Source organism: Gadus macrocephalus, chromosome 16, assembly GCF_031168955.1.
Source record: "Gadus macrocephalus chromosome 16, ASM3116895v1".
NCBI lineage: Eukaryota > Metazoa > Chordata > Actinopteri > Gadiformes > Gadidae > Gadus > Gadus macrocephalus.
Genome location: NC_082397.1, coordinates 6,510,983 through 6,532,441, shown reverse-complemented (window position 1 = coordinate 6,532,441; position 21,459 = coordinate 6,510,983). Strand labels below are relative to the sequence as shown.

At 48.7% G+C, this 21,459-nt stretch overlaps 3 protein-coding genes and 1 long non-coding RNA gene across 4 annotated transcripts; 1 reads left to right on the top strand and 3 right to left on the bottom strand.

The window, feature by feature from the left end:
- Positions 1-1,257: 1,257 nt before the first annotated feature.
- Positions 1,258-3,082, bottom strand: LOC132474950 (putative mediator of RNA polymerase II transcription subunit 12). Its single transcript, XM_060075893.1, has one exon. It carries the CDS (start codon positions 3,033-3,035, stop codon positions 1,740-1,742), a length of 1,296 nt encoding a protein of 431 aa, XP_059931876.1. The 5' UTR covers positions 3,036-3,082; the 3' UTR covers positions 1,258-1,739.
- A 264-nt stretch (positions 3,083-3,346) lies between these two features.
- On the bottom strand, positions 3,347-13,720 carry LOC132474920 (interleukin-1 receptor accessory protein). The gene is made up of 12 exons (XM_060075841.1): positions 13,407-13,720; positions 12,384-12,466; positions 11,690-11,879; positions 11,525-11,608; positions 10,481-10,673; positions 10,224-10,392; positions 9,550-9,621; positions 7,824-7,953; positions 7,581-7,732; positions 6,589-6,732; positions 5,137-5,280; positions 3,347-4,797 (listed from the first exon to the last, which is right to left on the bottom strand). The coding sequence occupies exons 1-12, from the start codon at positions 13,493-13,495 to the stop codon at positions 4,361-4,363; spliced, it is 1,887 nt and encodes a 628-aa protein (XP_059931824.1). The 5' UTR covers positions 13,496-13,720; the 3' UTR covers positions 3,347-4,360.
- On the top strand, positions 9,538-10,110 carry LOC132474967 (uncharacterized). The gene is made up of 2 exons (XR_009529786.1): positions 9,538-9,664; positions 10,071-10,110. It is a non-coding gene; the product is annotated as an uncharacterized LOC132474967 (long non-coding RNA).
- Positions 13,721-15,733: 2,013 nt separating the features above from the next.
- fgf12b (fibroblast growth factor 12b) lies at positions 15,734-20,180 on the bottom strand. The gene is given in 6 exon segments (XM_060075890.1): positions 15,734-17,150; positions 17,629-17,827; positions 18,427-18,530; positions 18,921-19,028; positions 19,834-19,971; positions 19,974-20,180. Coding segments are annotated over 6 exon segments (765 nt in total). The 5' UTR covers positions 20,026-20,180; the 3' UTR covers positions 15,734-16,986.
- Between the last annotated feature and the right edge of the window lie 1,279 nt (positions 20,181-21,459).

Below are 21,459 nucleotides of genomic sequence, written 5' to 3'. Positions count from 1 at the left end.
AGTTAGACCTTATATATAGACAGTTAGACCTTATTTATAGAGTTAGACCTACAGAGGCAGTGGTTATGTTATTTGCAGGGGGGGGCTGGACAGCAGGAAGTGGTCAGGTGTACTGTGAAACTGGAAGACTTCCTGTGAGGGGGGGGGGTTCCAGGGGCACAGGTGTGTGGAACAGGAGCTCCACACGCCTCCAGAAAGAATCAAGCACCCTTACATGAACAATGAGGAGAACATTCCAGCCTCTATACTCCTTTCTCCCTCGTACCTCATTGTTTTACTCCTTCTCTCTCTCCAACTCTCTCTCTTCTCTCTCCCGCCCTCTATTCTCCCCCCCTCTCCTTCCCTGTCTCTCACCTTCCCTGTCTCTCTCTTCTCCCTCCCTCTTTCTACTCTTTCTCTCCCTCACTCTACACTCTTCGTCTCCTTCTCTCCCTCTTCTCTCTGCCTCTTCTCTCTCCCTCTACTCTCTCTCTTTTCTCTCTATTCTCTCTCCCTCACTCTTCTCTTGCTCTACTATCTCTCTCTCCCTCCCTACTCTCTCTGCCTCTCTCACTTCACTCTCTCTTTCTCTCTACTCTCCCTCTTATTCTCTCTCTCCCTCTCTTGTGATGGGGATCTACTGAATGGCTTTTAAAAGGGGAGGTTTTCGCGTTGGCGTATATATAATCATCTAATTATCTCTATTGGTGCTCTATAATAATGAATTTCGTTTTGTGCTGCTTCTTGTGTATGTTTGCGACAGTATTTTATTAACACGTGTGCTGAGAACCCATCAGAGTGAAGGACACTTTAATATGATACAATTAATCAATCAAAACTATGTTTAGCGCGAGAGCGAGGAGTTCCCTCGCTCTACCTGGTTAACCCTGCTCAACCTGCTAGCGGAGGTCCCAGGAATTATACCTGCTAGTAGGCTTAACACTGACCCCTAGTGGAGGTCCTAGGTGTTAAACCTGCTAGTAGGTAAACACTGACCCCTAGTGGCGGTCATGGAGGTACACCTGCTATTAGTTCAACACTGACCCCTAATTGCGGTCCTAGGAGTTTATTCCTGCCACTAGTTTAACACTGATCCCTAGTGGTGGTCCTAGGAGTTACAACTGCTGGTAGGTAACCACTGAACCCTAGCGGCGGTCCTAGGTAACCCCCTTACTTGTATTAAAGTTTAGGTAAATTTCCGTTGTGACAAAAAAACCGACCCATTGGATTCCATTGGGTAGGTGTTTGTTTGGGGCGTGGTCAGATAATGTTTTGTGGAGTAGCTTACAGCTGTAGATAATGTTATGAGGGGTAGTTTATAGCTCTAGATATTGTTACTTGAGGCAGCTTACAGCTGTAGATAATGTTATGAGGGGTAGTTTATAGCTCTAGATATTGTTACTTGAGGCAGCTTACAGCTGTAGATAATGGTTCGTGGGGTAGGTTACAGCTGTAGCAAATGTAGCCGACCGGTACTGCGAGTTAACCGTCATCTGGGAGCGAACATTGTTAGAAACAAAATTAATTTAACACTCGTCTAGTAGTCGTTTTTTGATATTTTATTGCAGACATACATACATACATATCATTATTTAAATTAACAGATATTTAGAGAAATAGATATACAGAACCGCAGAGTGGGAAGTAAATTAACTTCTTGACCTGAGTGCTTGTCTCCGGGACCCTGCTGGTCTAGCCAGTCTGCCCTAAGGACCTTGCTGGTTTCATTAGCTGGTTCACGGCGGTACCTTCTCACAATATCAAACCGACAATTCAGTGGGCAGCATCTGTCTGCTGTTATGTGTCCTTGGATCCTGATTGGTTGACGGTGGTTGGGAGGCGGAGTCTGCGTCTCGAGGCGGATCCCCTTCACATGTGGGGTCTAGGCTGGGAACCCGATCGGACTCGCGGGTTTGCTCCGGACGCTCCGACTCCAAAGGGAGCTCCGCCCCTGCGGGAGCCTGCCTCAGACCAGTTAACCCAACGCACACCGGGCCCCCAGCGCCCCTCACACCCTCGCCGCTGGGGGGAGCCCCTCGGCAGCTCTGATTGGCTGAAAGCGGCCCGGGTATGGACTTGTGATTGGTGGTTCTGGCCGTGTGGGTGTGGCCGGTGCGCTGGACTCGCTGCAGCACCAGCGAGGCCAGGTCCGAGTGAGAGGAGGTGCTGTCCACCATTCTGCGGCCCAGTGCCAGGGGCCTCACCGGCATGGCCAGCCTCAGACGCTTCCAGAACCTGGAGCCGGCTGGCTCTGAGCGGGCTCCGCGCCACACCAGGGTGCTGGCCGCGGCCCGCCGGAGCTCAGCGGCCTCAGGGCAGCTGGTTCTGCTGGGAGGGTGCCGCAAGACGGCGATGATGGTCGCCTGCCTGGTCTGCTGGAGGGTCTGCTGGAGGGTCTGCCTGAGGGACTGGAGGTGGTGCAGCTGGCCCAGCTGAAGGGCAGGAAGGTTGTTCTGCTGGAGGCTCTGGAGGTGGTTCTGCTGAAGGCCCTGGAAGTTGTTCTGCTGGAGGGTCTGGAGGTGGTTCTGTTGGAGGCTCTGGAGGTGGTTCTGTTGGAGGCTCTGGAGGTGGTTCTGCTGGAGGCTCTGGAGGTGGTTCTGCTGGAGGCTCTGGAGGTGGTTCTGCTGGAGGCTCTGGAGGTGGTTCTGCTGGAGGAGGTGGAGGGGGTTCTGTGGGAGGCTCTGGAGGTGGTTCTGCTGGAGGCTCTTGAGGTGGTTCTGCTGCAGGCTCTGGAGGTGGTTCTGCTGGAGGCTCTGGAGGTGGTTCTGCTGGAGGCTCTTGAGGTGGTTCTGCTGCAGGCTCTGGAGGTGGTTCTGCTGGAGGCTCTGGAGGTGGTTCTGCTGGAGGCTCTGGAGGTGGTTCTGCTGGAGGAGGTGGAGAGGGTTCTGTGGGAGGCTCTGGAGGTAGTTCTGCTGGAGGAGGTGCTGCTGTATTGGCTGGAGGGTCTGGGGGTTCTGGTGGAGGAACAGGGCCAGCCGGGCTTCCAGCAGGCTGAAGCTCTTGTCCTTCAGGTATTGTGGACTGAGGACTAGCAACAGCCGCCGGCTACGCTGCATCGAGTGCAGGATCGCTTCAGACACGTCTAGAGGACACAAAACACACACTAGCTACATACCAACTACATATTACATACGAACATCATTCTTACTACATACTACCAACATACTCACTCCATATTACATACTACTAACCTTCTAACTACATGCTACACCATACTACATACTAAAACCATATTAACAAAATACTACATGCTAACAAAATATTAACAAAATACTACCCTAATATGTAGTACTTACAACATAATTCATACTAAAAATCTCCTTACATAATCTTGCATGAGAAGCAGAAAGAAATGAGTCCAGCAGGGTATAGCAAAATAAGATGTATTTGGAAGAATGGACAACGTAAATTACATCAAAAAATATAATTTGAAGCAAACATATATTCAAAAATAGCATGATAATACTACACAATTCTCTTAGCCGGAGCCTTTCGAATAAATTATGTATGCTTCAAGACAAAAACCTCAGATAGCAGCAGTGGGTTTTGTTCATTTACCTCTGGGGTCTCTCTGGTTTGGCCATCCAGTACTAGATAATTGCTACTGGGTACCGCTACTAGCTTCTAAGCAGTACTGGGTACCGGTACTGAATGAACCAACCCTGGGGTAACTCCCCTGCCGTCATACCACATGTGTCAAAGAGCGCCTCACTCTAGAAGAGGTGAATGTGTTTCCCACCTTCAGTTTAAAACATGCTTGTTGTATAAAAAATATATTTCAAGAATTGCTGGATAAAAACATATAACGGCTTGGCTCACAGAGAAGACATATTCTTCAACGTTAACTCCATAAAAATACATTTACATTAAACGGAAGTCATCGCACCATCATTGATGGAGTCCACTATTCAAGTGGATGTAAATGTCGTTTGGTACATGATGTGTTTAGTACTAGAACACTCTAAGCTTATTACTCGGCTCAATACTCGGCTCAATACTCATCTCAATACTCATCTCAATACTCATCTCAATACTCATCTCGAAACTCATCTCAATACTCAATCTATATAAAATACATCCAACAGGAGGTTTGATGGCACAGGACAAGTTGAATGTGATGATGTCATGGTGGGGGGGCTCCAGCTGTGAGGGGAGGTGAACGTGTTGACGTCATGGTGAGGGGGCTCCAGCTGTGAGGGGAGGTGAACGTGTTGACGTCATGGTGAGGGGGCTCCAGCTGTGAGGGGAGGTGAACGTGTTGACGTCATGGTGGGGGGGCTCCAGCTGTGAGGGGAGGTGAACGTGTTGACGTCATGGTGGGGGGGCTCCAGCTGTGAGGGGAGGTGAACGTCATGACGTCATGGTGGGGGGGGGGGGGGGGCTACAGCTTCCCTCCACTGTACTGAGCCTTGTGGACAGCCAGCCCCCCGGGGCTGAGCAGACCGGTCTGGGAGCTGGTGCTACTCTGGCTCTGATAGGTCCTGGCAGTCCCCAGCTCAGAGTCCTTTCTCTTCTGCAGGGGTAGCTCCAGACGCAGACGCTTCCAGAAGTGGGAGGTGAGCTCCTTGGACTTGTCCCCCTTCCAGCGGAGCACGGCCAGCACCCCCCGAGCACGCCGCAGCTCCTTCACCCAGGCCTGCCCCTTCAGGGGCCGGTACTGCACCAGGATGACCCGCAGGTGTCCCCCCAGCGCCATGTGGTCGAGTCCGGCCTTGAGCTCCAGCAGGGCCTGGGTCCCCCGCGAGGCGAAGCCCGGGCTCAGCACCACCAGCAGGCGACGACTGCGACCCACAAAGCTCAGCGTCTCATCGGTGATGGCTGGGGGGAGAGGCATGGATGGATGGATGGATAAACTGAACGATGGATGAATAAACTGACGGATGGATGGGGGAATATAATGGATGGATAAACTGAGGAATATTATGGAGGGATGGCTAAACTAAAAGATGGAGGGATAAACTGAGAGAGGGACATAAAGGATGGATGAACTGATGGAGGGATATGATGGACGGATGGATGGATGGTGTGCTCATGAATGGGGTGTGTTTTTCTGATTTTAGTTCCTCAGCGGTAGTGCCACTATTAGCAGCAGTAGTATAACTAGTACTAGTGGTTCTAGGACTAGTAGGACGAGTTGTGGTAATCAGCAGTACTTACTCCCGCCTGGAAGGCTGTCGCGGTCGAAGATGCAGACCGAGTAGCCCAGGTGATTCTCCAGGACGTGGCGCAGCGTGCTCACAGCAAACTGCTCCTCCTCGCCGTCACGCACATACGAGATGTACACGTCAAACTCCTTCTCATCTACACACACACACATGCGCACACGCGCACGCGCACACGCACACGCACACACACACACACACACACACACACACACACACACACACACACACACACACACAGCTTTAATTTAAGAAATGCTTTACTCTGTCTTCTGCTGGTTCTACTGGGAGCTGCCCAGTAGAACCATAGTCTGCTTCTGGTTTTGCTGGAAGCAGCCCAGTACAACCATAGTCTGCTACTGGGAGCTGCCAAGTATATTATCAATGTCAATATTCACTAATTCAGATACAAAAGCACCAGGCCCAGTTCAACCAGTCTGGTACTGGTTCTACTTAGGGCTGTACTGTATGGACTAAAATGTATATCACGGTATGATTTGAGGCAAGACGGTAACGGTATTATATTGAGGTATGTTAATTGTATCTTCTAATTTCGATATAATTGCTTCTGAAGGGGAAAAATACTGGTTGTTAGGCAGCAAAACTCCATAGAAAAAGTTACTTCCATCTCTGAAATACACAAATATTGATAGCATGGATTTCTGTCTGCATTTGCTCGCAGACCTTGCCATATTATTTTTGCATCTCAATTTGGCAAGTGGAAGTGTGTGCGGGCAGGTAACGCGTACCTGGGATCGAGTGTTGTGAGCATCTCTTTAAAGCCCTTTCTATCAACATTTTGAAAGGGAACCGTGTCCATACCCAGGTAAACAGTGACGGCATTTGTTAATCTCTTTTTTGTCTGGGGCCGGCTTTGGAAAATGTCTGCAGAAGCGATGTCTGAGATGCAGAGACAGCTTCACGCTACCAGTGTCTGTCTCGTACGGTGTGGAATGAGAGCTTGTGAAGGGACAATTGCGCAAGCACGCAGGCGCGCAGCATTCATGCTTGCGCAATGGCATACTGTGTGAGAAGGAAGTATCGCGGTCAAATCTGTCCCTGGGAAAATAAACGTTGCGCCGAATTGAAAAAGGAACTACGTTTCGTTACCATATTTTCAGTACTTGCACGTAACTTTACTTTACTTACACACAAGTTGACACAACACTGTCTAACGGTCACACCGGTCTCACGCTAACGTCAAAATTCATACCGTAGCGCAAATTCACACCGGTGTACTTTTTACACAGTTTATACCCCTAGTTCAACTGGGAGACTTGAATCTAGATACAATTGAAAATTAAAAGAGAAAGCAGTGTTAGTATCTAGATATGTTTCCTGTGTAAAGGCGAGGAGTCCCCCAGAGAGCGCTCGCTCTTCAACCACGGCACGCCTGACCTTCCAATAGGAACAGTCTGTTAAGTCACATGTCCGGAGTCACATGTACCTGTGTAGCGCTCGTCTGTTCCAAACCAGGAACGGTAGAGCAGCAGGAGTTCCAGCCAGAACACGTGGTAGACCAGGAAGAGGACCAGCATCAGCAGCAGAGTGCCCCCCAGACCACAACCCAGCTCTACCGAGGGGGAGTAGGCTGCGGCACACACACCCACAGGCAGATAGATAGGTAGGCACACACACAGGTACACAGAGATACACAGGTAGACAGGTAGGCACACACACACACACACACACACACACACACACACACACACACACACACACACACACACACACACACACACACACACACAGGTAGAGAGACAGACACATAGGTAGACAGACACACAGGTAGAGGGACAGACAGGTAGAGAGACAGACACATAGGTAGAGGGACAGACAGGTAGGAACACAGAGAGATACCCAGGTAGACAGACACACAGGTAGAGAGACACACAGGTACAGAGAGAGACAGGTAGACAGACAGACAAGTAGACAGACAGGGAGAGTCAGACAGGGAGACTAGGGCCCCGTTCACACGAAGCCGAAACGGGCGAAACCGTTACGGTTTCGATCTAGTACACATGCCAGGCCCATAAGGGGCGCTGCTTCTGCTACTGAAATCCAGAAGGAAAATAAATAAGAAAAGAGGCCAGCATGCGCATAAAGGGTGAGACTCCGCGGGCTTAACAGTCATTGGGTAGAGGATCGAAGGGGGGTGGGGGGGGGGGGGGGGGGGGCGATGACGTCATCGTTTACGGTTTCAGTCGGTTTCAGGCGTCCACACGAATCCAAAACGAAACCGGGTAGATTTGAAACCACCTCCGAGGGTGGTTTCAGAAGTTTGCGGTTTCGGTCAGCGGATTCGCCGGCTTCGTGTGTACGGAAGGCCGAACCGTACAAGACCTTTGCGGTTTCGCCATGAAATCGGCTTCGTGTGAACGGGGCCTAAGTTAGCCATGAGTGATGATTAAGAGGTGTTTCCATGGTGACGTGACTCACCCTCCTCTTGGAGCTGGGCTCTCTTGGTGGAGGAGCCGTTGTCGTTCTTCACAGAGCAGTTGAACTCTTTCATCAGGTCCTCTCTCTGCAACTCCGTCACCAGCAGCTCTCTCACCACCGTCTGATCCCCATAGGCCTCCTCCTCTACCCGACTGAACACACAGCAACACAGTCTTCAGCCGGCTGTACTGGGAGCTGACCAGTACAACAGGTCTGCTACTGGTTCTACTGGTAGTTACTCACCGGTTGGTCTCGGAGAAGCGGGTGTGGGTCAGCGAGTCCAGGGTTTTCCCGTCCACGGTCCACCAGATGGCCCGGGGACTGTTCTCCAGGAAGGGGAATGTCACCCGGCACACCAGCTTAGCCTCCCGCCCTGGCCCACACAACCACACATAAAGCCTCACCTCAGGCCCACACAACCACACATAAAGCCTCAACTCAGGCCCACACAACCACACATAAAGCCTCAACTCAGGCCCACACAACCACACATAGAGCCTCAACTCAGGCCCACACAACCACACATAAAGCCTCAACTCAGGCCCACACAACCACACATAAAGCCTCAACTCAGGCCCACACAACCACACATAGAGCCTCAACTCAGGCCCACACAACCACACATAAAGCCTCACCTCAAGCCTACACAACCCCAAATAAAGCCTCAACTCAAGCCCATACAACCATACATATAACCTCACCTCAAGCCTAAACCATACATAAAGCCTCACCTCAAGCCTTAACCAAACATAAAGCCTCACCACAAGCCTAAACCATACATAAAGCCTCACCTCAAGCCTTAACCAAACATAAAGCCTCACCTCAAGCCTTAACCATACATAAAGCCTCACCTCAAGCCTTAACCATACATAAAGCCTCACCTCAAGCCTTAACCATACATAAAGCCTCACCTCAAGCCTTAACCATACATAAAGCCTCACCTCAAGCCTTAACCATACATAAAGCCTCACCCCCACCGTAAGCCAAAAAACTAGTCCTGTACTAGGGATGCACCGAAATGAAAATTCTTGGCCGAAAGCCGAAAAACGAATACCGAATGTGGCATTTGCTGTTTTTCATTCATTTTGCTTTAATTTTTCACCTTTGCATCAATCAATTACATGTCCTTTGTAAACTTTTTTGTCTTGCTTTTCAAAAAAAAAAAATCAATTACAAATTTGATACAAAATATTTATTTAATACTGAACGTTTTCTAACATTCCAGCAGACCTTATAGCAAGAATTCAAGAACAATGTACCTTTAAATAAATGAGCAAAACATTTTTTTTTTTTTCGGTGTAGTTTGTTCCGTGCATTTTTTTCGGCCGAAAATTATGTTTTGGGCCATTTTCGGCCAAACATTTTTGGTGGCCGAATATTCGGTGCATCCCTATCCTGTACAGCTGGTATGGTACTATTGGTCTAGTATGACTCTATGTGCTGATACTTTTGTTCTAATACCACTGTTCTAATTCAACTGGTCTAATACCACTGGTTTAATACCACTGGTCTAATACGACTGGTCTAGTACGACTGGTCTAGTACGACTGGTCTAATACCACTGGTCTAGTACGACTGGTCTAGTACCACTGGTCTAGTACGACTGGTCTAGTACGACTGGTCTAATACCACTGGTTTAATACCACTGGTCTAATACCACTGGTCTAGTACGACTGGTCTAGTACGACTGGTCTAATACCACTGGTCTAATACCACTGGTCTAATACCACTGGTCTAGTACGACTGGTCTGTTCCAAACCTACTACCTTAGTACTTCCTAAGCAGCCTCTGATGTAATCACGATAGATAGATAGATAGATAGATGTATACTTCATGGATCCCCAGGGGAAATTTAAAAAATCAACACTCTATTCCAACAACAACCAGATGCTCTATCACCATGACAACGAAGCCCTCCACTGCGCCCCGGTACCCTGGTGCTGATGCTGTGATCTCCACGGTTACTCACCCAGTCTGACGGGGAACTTGCGTTCTTTGTTTGGGATCAGAATGACCGGCACCTTGGAAGTAAAACTGGAGGCTGAGGACAACAAAACCTGTTGGTAGTAGTACTAGTAGCACAAGTATGACCAGCGGTAGGGCTGGGCGATATGGGCCAAAATGAATATCTCGATATTTTTTTACTATATCACGATACACGATATATATCTCGATATATTTTGAATCTCCTCTAGAGCACATCATAAATGCTCGATTCAACCATGTCTGGCATAATGTTACGTCAGTAATAATTCTAGTATTACTGAAACATAAGTCTGCATGTAGATTACATGAAACAACATATTGTTTAAACTCATTAGTGCTTTCTATTGAAACAATTTAGAACTTGCACATAAGAAAAGGAAAATCACAGCAAGTTAGATTTACCAACACAGCATTTATTCAAACCGTTAATTATATACATCCCCTGGAGAACATCCCCTGGAGAACATCTCGCGATACATCGCATATATTCGATATATCGCCCAGCCCTAACTAGCGGTAGTAATAATACTAGTCTTAACACTAATAGTGGTACTGGTCGTATTAGCCGCAGTCTAGAAGTAATTGTACTAATATAATACCAGTGCTATCAGTAGCAATAACATAACTAGTAGTGTTGGTAGGGGGATCTTCTCTTACAGACGGCGGTGACGTTGAGGGACCTGGTGAACTTGAGTGGGAGGCTTTTGCGGGTGTAGCTAACCCGGCAGTAGTAGAGCCCCTCGTACATCCGCCCCATCTGGTACACAATCAGTTCGTTCCCCTGCACCTCGCGATGGTTGTCCCAGAACGGGTACTTGGTGCAGTTCTGCGGGTCAGGAAACACGTGTGCGGTCAAATCACAGGGACTAGAGAGTCTTCTTTGATTAGGTTTGGCGGGTTCTCGAGGGTCTTACATAGTACCAGGTGACCGAGGGGGCACTGTCGGCCATCTTGGCGGCGTGCTCGAGGCCCGGGCAACTCAGTCTCTTCCCCTCCTGGACCGGGATGAACACCTTAAGGGGCACCATGGCAACCAGATGCGGACAGTCAGTCCCACTCGACACCACCCCTAGAGACATGGCTATCTTTGTGCAGGATGTCCTGTTCCTGTAGCAGATAGGGTAAGACAGTCAAGAGACAGGCCATTAAGGAGCAGGTAGGGGTTAGACAGTAAAGAGACAGGCCATTAAGGAGCAGGTAGGGGTTAAACAGTAAAGAGACAGGCCATTAAGGAGCAGGTAGGGGTTAGACAGTACAGAGACAGGCCATTAAGGAGCAGGTAGGGGTTAGACAGTAAAGAGACAGGCCATTAAGGAGCAGGTAGGTGTTAGACAGTAAAGAGACAGGCCATTAAGGAGCAGGTAGGTGTTATCACTAGTAGTAATAGTATACTACTGGTAGGAGTACCAGTAGTATACGTACCCTAACATACAGATGCACTGTAGTATCAATACTAGCAGTACTGTTGTAGTACCAGTAGTATACGTACCCTAACATACAGATGCACTGTAGTATCAATACTAGCAGTACTGTTGTAGTACCAGTAGTATACGTACCCTAACATACAGATGCACTGTAGTATCAATACTAGCAGTACTGTTGTAGTACCAGTAGTATACGTACCCTAACATACAGATGCACTGTAGTATCAATACTAGCAGTACTGTTGTAGTACCAGTAGTATACGTACCCTAACATACAGATGCACTGTAGTATCAATACTAGCAGTACTGTTGTAGTACCAGTAGTATACGTACCGTAACGTACAGATGCACTGTAGTATCAATACTAGCAGTACTGTTGTAGTACCAGTAGTATACGTACCGTAACGTGCAGATGTACTGTAGTATCAATACTAGCAGTACTGTTGTAGTACCAGTAGTATACGTACCGTAACGTGCAGATGCACTGTAGTATCAATACTAGCAGTACTGTTGTAGTACCAGTAGTATACGTACCGTAACGTGCAGATGTACTGTCCGGTGTCGTTTTCGTTGGCTGGTTGAAACCACAGTCTTTCTCTATCCTTACTCACCCTCTGGCTACACAACAGACACACGATAAATACACAATAACACACATGATGCACAATACAAACAACAGACATGTTTCTACAAGTGTACCTGTATTTGATTGGACGTTCCAGGTCCTGCTCAGGGGGGAGGTGGTACCAGAAGAGGGAGAGACCACTGCTGTGGGCGGAGCTGTAGTTGTAGAGCGAGTGGGAGAAAAGGGGACAGAACAGCCAACCAGCTTCTCCGTTTATAACACGCACCGCATCCACGCTCACCCCCCAGTCATGACAAAGGAGCTCTGATTGGAGGAGAGATAGGAGGGGAGGAGAGGAGAGGAGGAGAAGTGACTATAACATTAACATTAACAACCTCTAACCATACCATAGTGCGTGCGTGCATGCGTGCGTGGGTGCGTGCATGCGATGGGTATCGAAGGGGATTTTTGCGTTGTATGAGAACAAGTCGATACGATTTTGCAGGCAAAACGAATGACATTACGGATCTGTCGAAGCGGTTAAAGTGACGTCACTTCTGGTTTCCTGTGGAACTTTGATCCGGCTGATGTTGGCCAAAGAGAGTCAGACCTGCGCACACATTTAAACCGTCTAACCATCTACCTTATCTAACCATCTCTCACTGAATGTCTAAACTAACCCTCTCTCACCTTTTTCCTAAACGTATCATCTCCACACAACATATATCATTCGGACCTTCACAGTTTAAATGTGGTTGTTAGTGACAAAAGACCCAAATTTCACCAATCACAGCCCATCTGTAAGAACAAACTGTAACTGTCACAAACCTGATTGGTCGCTGGATGTAGTGATAGCAGTAGAGTCTTCGCCAGCGGTGGCCGAGAGACACAAGAAAATGATGAACACTGACCTAGAGAGAGAGAGAGAGAGAGAGAGAGAGAGAGAGAGAGAGAGAGAGAGAGAGAGAGAGAGAGAGAGAGAGAGAGAGAGAGAGAGAGAGAGAGAGAGAGAGAGAGAGAGAGAGAGAGAGAGAGAGAGAGAGAGAGAGATGAACACCACTCTGGAGAGAGGTTCGGGTTTTGTGTGCAATGACATTTTGGATATAGCTACATGGATAAAACTGGGACAGTTTGAAACCTGCTCCATTAAACCTTCGACAGAGAGAGACCGTGGGGGAGGGTGGACTGGAGGTATTCTAATCATCGATCAGAATGTTAGCCAATGTGAAGTATGGATTCCACGTATTCAATCTGTACTGAATGTATCCATACTGAGGTTAGGAGGAGCCCTCAGATCGAGGAGGAGGAAGAAGAAGAGGTGGAGGGTGTTGAAGCTTTCTGCTGAGCAGGATGGTTGTAATACCGCCCATTAGGGGAGGGGCCGCCAAGGAGAAGGTGGTCCGTAATCCCCCATACGGACTTAGATACGTGAACACGTTAATAAATAACACATAAGATACGATGAACATTTTAACATATACTACTTTCACGGTTCTAGATACGGTGAATACGTTATTACACACCACTTGTACAGTTCTAGATACTGTGATTACGTTAATAAATTCTGCTATTACAGATCTAGATACGGTGATTCCATTAATTATTACCGCTATCACAGTCGTAGATACGGTGATTCCATTATTAAAAAAAGCCATTACAGTTCTTGATTCGGTGAATAACGTTACATTAATAAATACCTCGAACACTGTATTGACACCGTTATACCGTTCTAGTAAGCCGGTTTTAAAGATCAGGTTCGAGGGGTACCGGTTCTGGGTGAAGGCTGTTCCGCTGGGAGGTCCAACATGCTGTGAACCTTATGAACTGGCAGCGGGTTTTAGTCACACTCACATGCTGTAGGGCCCGGTGCCGCTTCGCTCCCGGACTGGTCTCCTTCCAGAGGTCGGCTCCTGGGGAGCCTGGATTCGGGCCAACTTCATAAGCTCAGGACACACATCTGGTCCCGTGTTCTCCCCGGGTACTTGTGTCTACACACCGAGCCTGGCCCGGGACGATGTTCTCTGTGAAAGTGGTTGGGTTTGTGTTTACATGCGTCACTTGCTCGGTCATGGAAACAGAGTGAAGGCGGAAGGAGATCAAGATTGCTGTTGATTATCTGCGGAGTTTGATATTATAGGAAGTTATCGTCTTTGATTCCGGTCGAGGCTCCGCCCCCCGCCACTGCACATCTGCGTGTGTGTGTGTACGTGTGTTTGCGTGCATGCGTGCGTGCGTGTGTGCGTGTGTGTGTTTGTGTGTGTGTTTGTGTGCGTCATTGCGGCGTTTCGCTGCGAGATGACTTGTTTATGAACTATTGGAACAAAACACCGAACATAGATAGAGGTATATGTTATTATTTTTTACGTTATTTTTTTCATCCCGAAAGGAGAATGTATATACTATATATAAATTAATAAATATATCGCATAAACTGTAATACGTGTGATCTAGTGGTCAAATGACACCAATAATGTAATGTAACTTATAATACAATGTAACACGTACATCTAGTGGAGAAATAACTTTAACAATATAATATAATAAATATTGTAGTTTAACTTATATTCTTAGTGAATGTATTGTATTCTTTAATCAAAACTTTGCCATTTATTGGTAAATAACACTAAAATAATTGGACTAGAAATATAACATGACTTGTAATATAACATTATAAATATCTAGTAGATATATATAATATAATATATCATATATATATATAGTAGATATATATTATATAACTTTAATATAATTTCACTTATACTATAACAGCAAGCAATATCTCCTGGATAAATGACTACTATAACTAATAATATAATATATACGTAATGAAACAGGAAACAATGTGTACAACTCTCAGTTGTTGTGTATAATGTATAGTATTCTAGACCCAGAGATACAACAATGTACAATACATTTGAAAATATAATATATAATTTATAATAAGAATAATGTTTAATATTGTAGTCAGACCTAATAATAATGTTTGATATCATATATAGTGTATAATATAATCAATATGTAATATTTTAGACCATATAAAAATGGATGAGATATGTAATATATTCTATTCTAGACCTAGAGATAAACCTTTATGGCACACCTTCAGGATATGATCAGAGAGGAATGGGCAGTGCTCGTTGGTTTTATTTGTATGTTTATTTTCTTTGTCTTCCTGCTGCAGTTATGAAATGATTTCTCAGAAGCAACAAAAATACCACACGCGTCGCCTGATTATGACATCATCACATGGTTGGGGCGGCAGTGCTTCATGGGGTGAGGGAGGGGAGTGGCATAATAAGACCTCGAAACATTCTAATTGTATTGCGCTCGGCTCCTATTGGCTACTACAGATTGAGGCCTCAGACACCCTGGGGAGAAAGTAAAGTGAATATCAGGCTCCTCCCATCCCTCCCCCCTCCTACGGTTCCTATTGGAAGACGATCTCAGAGGCAGTAAGACCTGGCTTTTGATTGGTTCATCCATTCGTAACTCGGTGACCAATGAAATTAAAACACATCAACTAGGGACTGATGGTCACCCTCCATGACCTCCGACCTCTCCGCCCTGACGTCTCAGAAAGACCCCAGGAAGGACGGCCCTGTCGCCACGACTACTTCCTGTTGCGCGGTTGTAGCAAGGGACCACACCTACTCTCTGGGTCTCTGGCCCCTGATGGCAGGTTTATACCTACTGTCCACTACAGACCGTGAGAATCTGAAGGTCTAAAACTGGGTCTAGCTCTAAAGGTCTAGCTTGGTCTAGGTCTAGAGGTCTAAAGCTTGATTTAGGTCTATTGCGGTCAACACATGATGAGCGTCCAAGTTGGGCCTTTACAATCGAGCCGGCCAGCAGTCGGGCGCTCAGCCCTTTGGGCTCATAAAGCATTCATTAGCATTGAGATTCTATATGTTTTGGAACATCAAATGAAGCAGTCATCTGATTGGACGCACTTCCGAGTCCAGCTTGTCAGAGTTTAAGTAGTTTAAACTTTGAGCGCAGCATCAAAGTGAGGAATCCAAGCTCACCTCTTCCCTTAGGGCAGTGTCAATGCCAGGTTGGGCTAGCTCAACCGGCCATGCTGGCCATGCTGACAATGCTGAAAGCTCTTCATGCGTAGGCGCCTCAAAGTTCTAAAGTTCTTGTCTCAGTCGAAAGCTGGGTCTGTCTGAAGCTGGGTCTATGTCTAAAGCTGGGTCTGTGTCTAAAGCTTGGTCTAGCTGGGAAGCTGCGTCTGTCTGAAACTGGGTCTATGTCTAAAGCTGGGTCTGTCTGAAGCTGGGTCTAGGTTTAAAGCTGGGTCTAGCTGGCCTAGCTCTAAAGCTGGGTCTAACTGGTCAGCTTTGTCAAGGTCTAGTTGGGTCTGGGTCTCAAGGTCTGGTTTAGTCTAGGTCGACAGGTTTAAAGGTCTCTCTTGGTCTAGGTCCTCATGTTTAAAGCCTAGCGTGGTCTAGGTCTCCAGGTTTTAAAGGTGTCGACTCTGGTCTAGAAGGGTGACTACTCATCATCTCCTAGTTCAACACAGTACTTACCCCCCCCCCCCCCCCGCCCCCACCATTCAGTTATATAGGCAGTGTCTGCTAACCCCCCCCCCCCCCCCCCCTTTTATCTGGGAACCCCGACCCCTAACCCCAATGAGAGATGATGGTGAGGGTCTATTAGTATACATATTGTACAACATCTAGTAGTGGGGGAGAAAGTGCAGTTTGGGACCTAACATGGCTTCAAGTTCTCACTCCGTCGTCATGGCGATGATGGGTGGTCTCACCAGGGCTTTTGCATAAAATGTGATCAAAGTTCTTCTTACTATCCTCAAAATAAAATTAGTTCCATTTTTTTTAAACATTTGAGCACAGGCAAGAAGAGGATTTTTTTTCTTAATTTTTGCTTTTAATTGTGTTTTGTCGCTGACGGGTCATGGGGTGGCAGTCGTCATGGTAATGGTAGTCATGGTAACCATGGTAACATGTGTGGCTTTTGTTGTCATGGTAACAATATTGGCTGCTGTCGTCTGTGTCATCATAATGTTATAGTAATGGTAATGGCGGTGGTTGTCATGGTAATCGTGGTAATTCTGGTTGACGCTGTTGTCATGGCCATGGTGGTAAACATGGTGGTGGCGGGTGTCTTCATGGTAACGTTTCTAATGGAGGTGGCAGTGTTGTCACGGTAAACATGGAGGGGTTGTCGTCATGGTTAAGGTGGTAACCGTGGTGTTTGTCATCGTCATGGTAACCATGTGGGAACAGTGGGAACCGCGATGGCGGTTGTCGTCATGTTACGGTGGTGGTGTTTGTCATGGTCAACGGGGTACGTGATGGTCGTCACGGTAGCTGTGGTCGTCGTTATCCTCGTCATGGTAACCGCGGTGGTTGTCAACGTGTCAACCGGGGTGGCGGTTGTGGTGTGCGTGTGGCGGGGGAGGTGCCGTGGGCTACGAGGCCTCCTGCCGGGCCGTGTCCTCCTGCTGCAGGTCCTGTGGTCCTCCCTTCTCCCCGTCCTCCTCCTCTCCTCCCTTCTCGCCCTCCTCCATGTTCAGCTCCGAGTCCTTAAGACGGCCCTCGATCTCATGGAGGGACGGCTCCTTGTACATGCACACTACACGCACGCACGCACGCACGCACGCACGCACGCACGCACGCACGCACGCACGCACGCACGCACGCACGCACGCACACACACACACACACACACACACACACACACACACACACACACAGTTAAATGTGGGGACTTTGTATGTTTTAAAAGTATGATCGCATACATCTATATATATATATTAGTGCTGTCAAGCGATTAAAATATTTAATCGCGATTAATCGCATTAATGTCCTAGTTAACTCACGATCAATCACAATCGCGCGATAAAAAAATTAAAGTCGTTAAATTGGTTTGCGTTAACGCCATTAATAACGCGTTTAACTGACAGCACTAATATATGTATATAAAAGTGTGCATGTGTGTGTGTCTGTGTGAGTGTGTGTGTGTGTGTGTCTGTGTGAGTGTGTGTGTGTGTGTGTGTGTGTGTGTCTGTGACTGTGTGTGTGGGTGTGTGTGTGTGTGTGTGTGTGTGGACCTTCGATGGGCCGTGGTACAAAGTGAGAGGAGGGTTTGGTCTTCTTCACTCGGTTCCCCTTCATGATGCCTCCGTCCTTGTTGATGCCCAGGAACCAAGCGCGCCCGGACTCATGCTGCCGGTACAGTGTGGAGGAGTAGATGACGTAGTAGTTCTCAAACACCGACTCCTTGAACTTACACTCTGCTGTGAAGATATCCTAGGAGCGAGAGAGAGAGGAATAGAGAGGGATAGAGAGGGGGAGAGAAGGAGGGAGCGATCTATATTTATAATTTTATAATACATTTATACAATTAATACATCTTTATTTGTACCAGATAGACTACGGAGGGCCGGTTTCATCTAAAAAGGTAACTCTTTAAACCCATACCAGAATGACCAAATCATCTGGAAGTTCACATTTACAAAAAGGGTGAAAAATCCAAGGGAAAATAAAGCCTACCTAACGAACACATCCGTTTCATTATTTTTTTTTTATTCTATATACACATTGCGTATATATAGGAGGTCCCTTTGCTCTTGCCTGAATAAGGTTTTAACCATGCAAAGGACAAAGGGGGAGATATACTCTTAAGCCGTCCGAGTGGGGACCAGGATAAGGAAAGGCTGTGTCCTCAGGGCCGGTGGGCCGTCTCTACCACATAAGGGTCAACTCATTTCTAAACCTGAGTTGTGAAGGAGGCCTTACTGGCGGGATCCATGACACTGTATGTGTGTGTGTGTGTGTGTGTGTGTGTGTGTGTGTGTGTGTGTGTGTGTGTGTGTGTGTGTGTGTGTGTGTGTGTGTGTATGTCTCACCGAGGTGTACAGGTAGCCCTCTCCATTCATGGCCAGATAGAGTCCAGCCTTCACACCTTGCATAGCCACCACCCTCAGACCCACCGGGATCAGGTTGAAGAGAGCTACACAGGGACACAGGTGTAGAGAATTAGGTAGAAAGACAGACAGGTAGAAAGGGAGACAGGTAGAGAGACAGATAGACAGACACATACACACACAAACAGGTATAGAGACAGGTAGACACATAGACAGGTATAGAGAAAGAGAAACAGGTAGATACACAGACAGGTAGAGAGGGAGATATGTAGAGGCAGTTTTAGTTTGTTTGTTTCTAAAGAGTGAACAGTGTTTGTTTCTAAAGAGTGAACAGCGTTTGTTTCTAAATAGTGAACAGTGTTTGTTTCTAAAGAGTGAACAGCGTTTGTAGATAAAGAGTGAAAAGTGTTTGTAGATAAAGAGTGAACAGTAGTAGTTAGTTAGTTAGTTTATAAAGAGTGACCAGGGGGACTGACTGAAGTCGCTGTTCTCGTCCTTGCTGCCGCCAACGGTTCCGTCGGGCTGCATCTGGAGGTAGAAGCCGTGTTCACCTAAGAGCCGCGTTACGATCCCCTTCAGCTGCTCTGTGACACAAAATCACACACACAGGCTAGGGTTAGGGCTAGGACCTTGACTCGGACAAGGTGGTGATAAAGGGGAGGAGTTAGAGAGCTGGTGATAGAGGGCTGGTGATAAAGGGGAGGGGTTAGAGGGCTGGTGATAGAGGGGTGGTGATAAAGGGGAGGAGTTAGAGGGCTGGTGACAGAGGGGAGGTGATATAGGGGAGGAGTTAGAGGGCTGGTGACAGAGGGGAGGTGATATAGGGGAGGAGTTAGAGGGCGGGTGTTAGAGGGCTGGTGATAAAGGGGAGGAGTTAGAGGGCTGGTGATAGAGGGGTGGTGATAAAGGGGAGGAGTTAGAGGGGTGGTGATAAAGGGGAGGAGTTTGAGGGCCGGTGTTAGAGGGCTGGTGTTCAGCGCCAGTGATGATAATTTGGGCCATATCACCTCAGAAATAGACTGAAACTAAATGGAGCAGAGAGTCGGGACACACAGACAGACCGATAGGCAGGAGGACAGACAGGCAGACAGCCAGACAGACAGACAGACAGTCAGACAGGCCCACTATTCTGACTGTTGAACTTAAACCTATCAAGAACTGTCTGGTCACGACCAGCCAAACACAGCCCATCAGAAAGCAAGCCAGGGCTCAGCATCCAATCAGAAACCACCTGACAGCAGGCCAGTGCTCAGACCCAATCACAATTCACCTGGCAGCAGGCCAGGGCTCAGCAGCCAATCCGACTCCACCTGGCAGCAGGACAGGGCTCGGCAGCCATCAGACCCCACCTGGCAACAGGCCAGGGCCCAGCAGCCAATCAGAACCTACCTGGCTTTCGGTGGACAGGTTTCTTCTTGTGGGAGCAGAAGCGGGCGTTGGAGAGCAGGGTGAGGAGATGCCTCCCACACCGCTTCTCCTTACTGGGGGAGGACCTCCTCTTCCCGCTCACCACCTTCTCCCCGCTCGCTCCCGCGCCTGCCGCTTCTGACGAATCAGGGAGCTGGCGATGGCGGCCGCCATCTTGGATCAGCTTCACTGACCAATCACAGCACACATAGCCGGAGCACCTTCCCTGATTGACCCACTACCTGGCCCACGTCGGGAGAAAGTAGTCCAAACAACCTGCCATGGCTCAGAGGTCCAGTCAGACAGGAGGCGATCCGCAGGGGTGTGGCTGAACAGACCAGCAGGGTTCTGCTAGGACCAGCAGGTATGTAGCGGGTGGGAGAGGGGGGAGGGGGGGGTGGTGGTGGAGGAGGAGGTGGGGGGGGGTGGTGGTGGAGGAGGAGGTGGTGGGGGAGGAGGAGGTGGAGGTGGTGGTGGTGGAGGAGGAGGTGGTGGTGGTGGAGGAGGAGGTGGTGGGGGAGGAGGAGGTGGTGGTGGTGGTGGTGGTGGAGGAGGAGGTGGTGGGGGAGGAGGAGGTGGTGGTGGTGGTGGTGGAGGAGGAGGTGGTGGGGAGGAGGAGGTGGTGGGGAGGAGGAGGTGGTGGTGGTGGTGGTGGAGGAGGAGGTGGTGGTGGTGGAGGAGGAGGTGGTAGTGGTGGTGGTAGTGGTGGTGGTGGAGGAGTTGGATAGAGAAAGCGGTGGCGGGGTGGTGATGGGGGAGGTGAATGGGGAGGAGGTGCTGGCGGGGTGGTGATGGGGGAGGTGGATGGGGAGGAGGTGGTGGTGGTGGTGGTGGTGGTGGTGGTGGTGGTGGTGATGGGTAAAGGTTATGGGGGAGGGGTGGTTGATGAGGGAGTTGAAGAGATTAAGATGGAGTGTGGGAGGAGAGCTTAATGGTGGGTCAAGGTCCTCTTGCACAGAGCTGCAGGTCAAGATCCCGGAGAGGGCCGCCTCGGGACGGCGCCTGGCCTCAGGCCTCCTCCTCAGGTCTTCAGCCTCCAGAGAGCCGTCACGGAACGCACTTGAAGGACGACAGGAGAGCAGCACGGTACAGACACGGCGGGACGCTGAGAGAGAGACACCTCAGCGACACGGGTCTCTGAGCAAGGCAGGAGAGATGGAAGTTCTGACGCCAAACGACCCAACACAGCTCTGCTCCCTCTCTCCGCACCACAATCACTCCCAGATAGAGAGGGAGGGAGAGAGAGAGACAGAGGGAGAGAGAGAGGGAGGGAGAGGGAGAGAGGGAGGGAGGGAGGGAGAGGAGAGAGACAGAGGGAGAGAGAGAGGGAGGGAGAGGAGAGAGGGAGGGAGAGGGAGAGAGACAGAGGGAGAGAGAGAGGGAGGGAGAGGGAGAGAGGGAGAGACAGAGGGAGAGAGAGAGGGAGGGAGAGAGACAGAGGGAGAGAAAGAGGGAGAGAGAGAGGGAGGGAGAGGGAGAGAGGGAGGGAGGGAGAGGGAGAGGGAGGGAGAGAGTCAGAGGGAGAGAAAGAGGGAGAGAGAGAGGGAGAGAGAGGGAGAGAGACAGAGAGGGAGAGAGACAGGGAGAGAGAGAGGGAGAGAGAGGTGG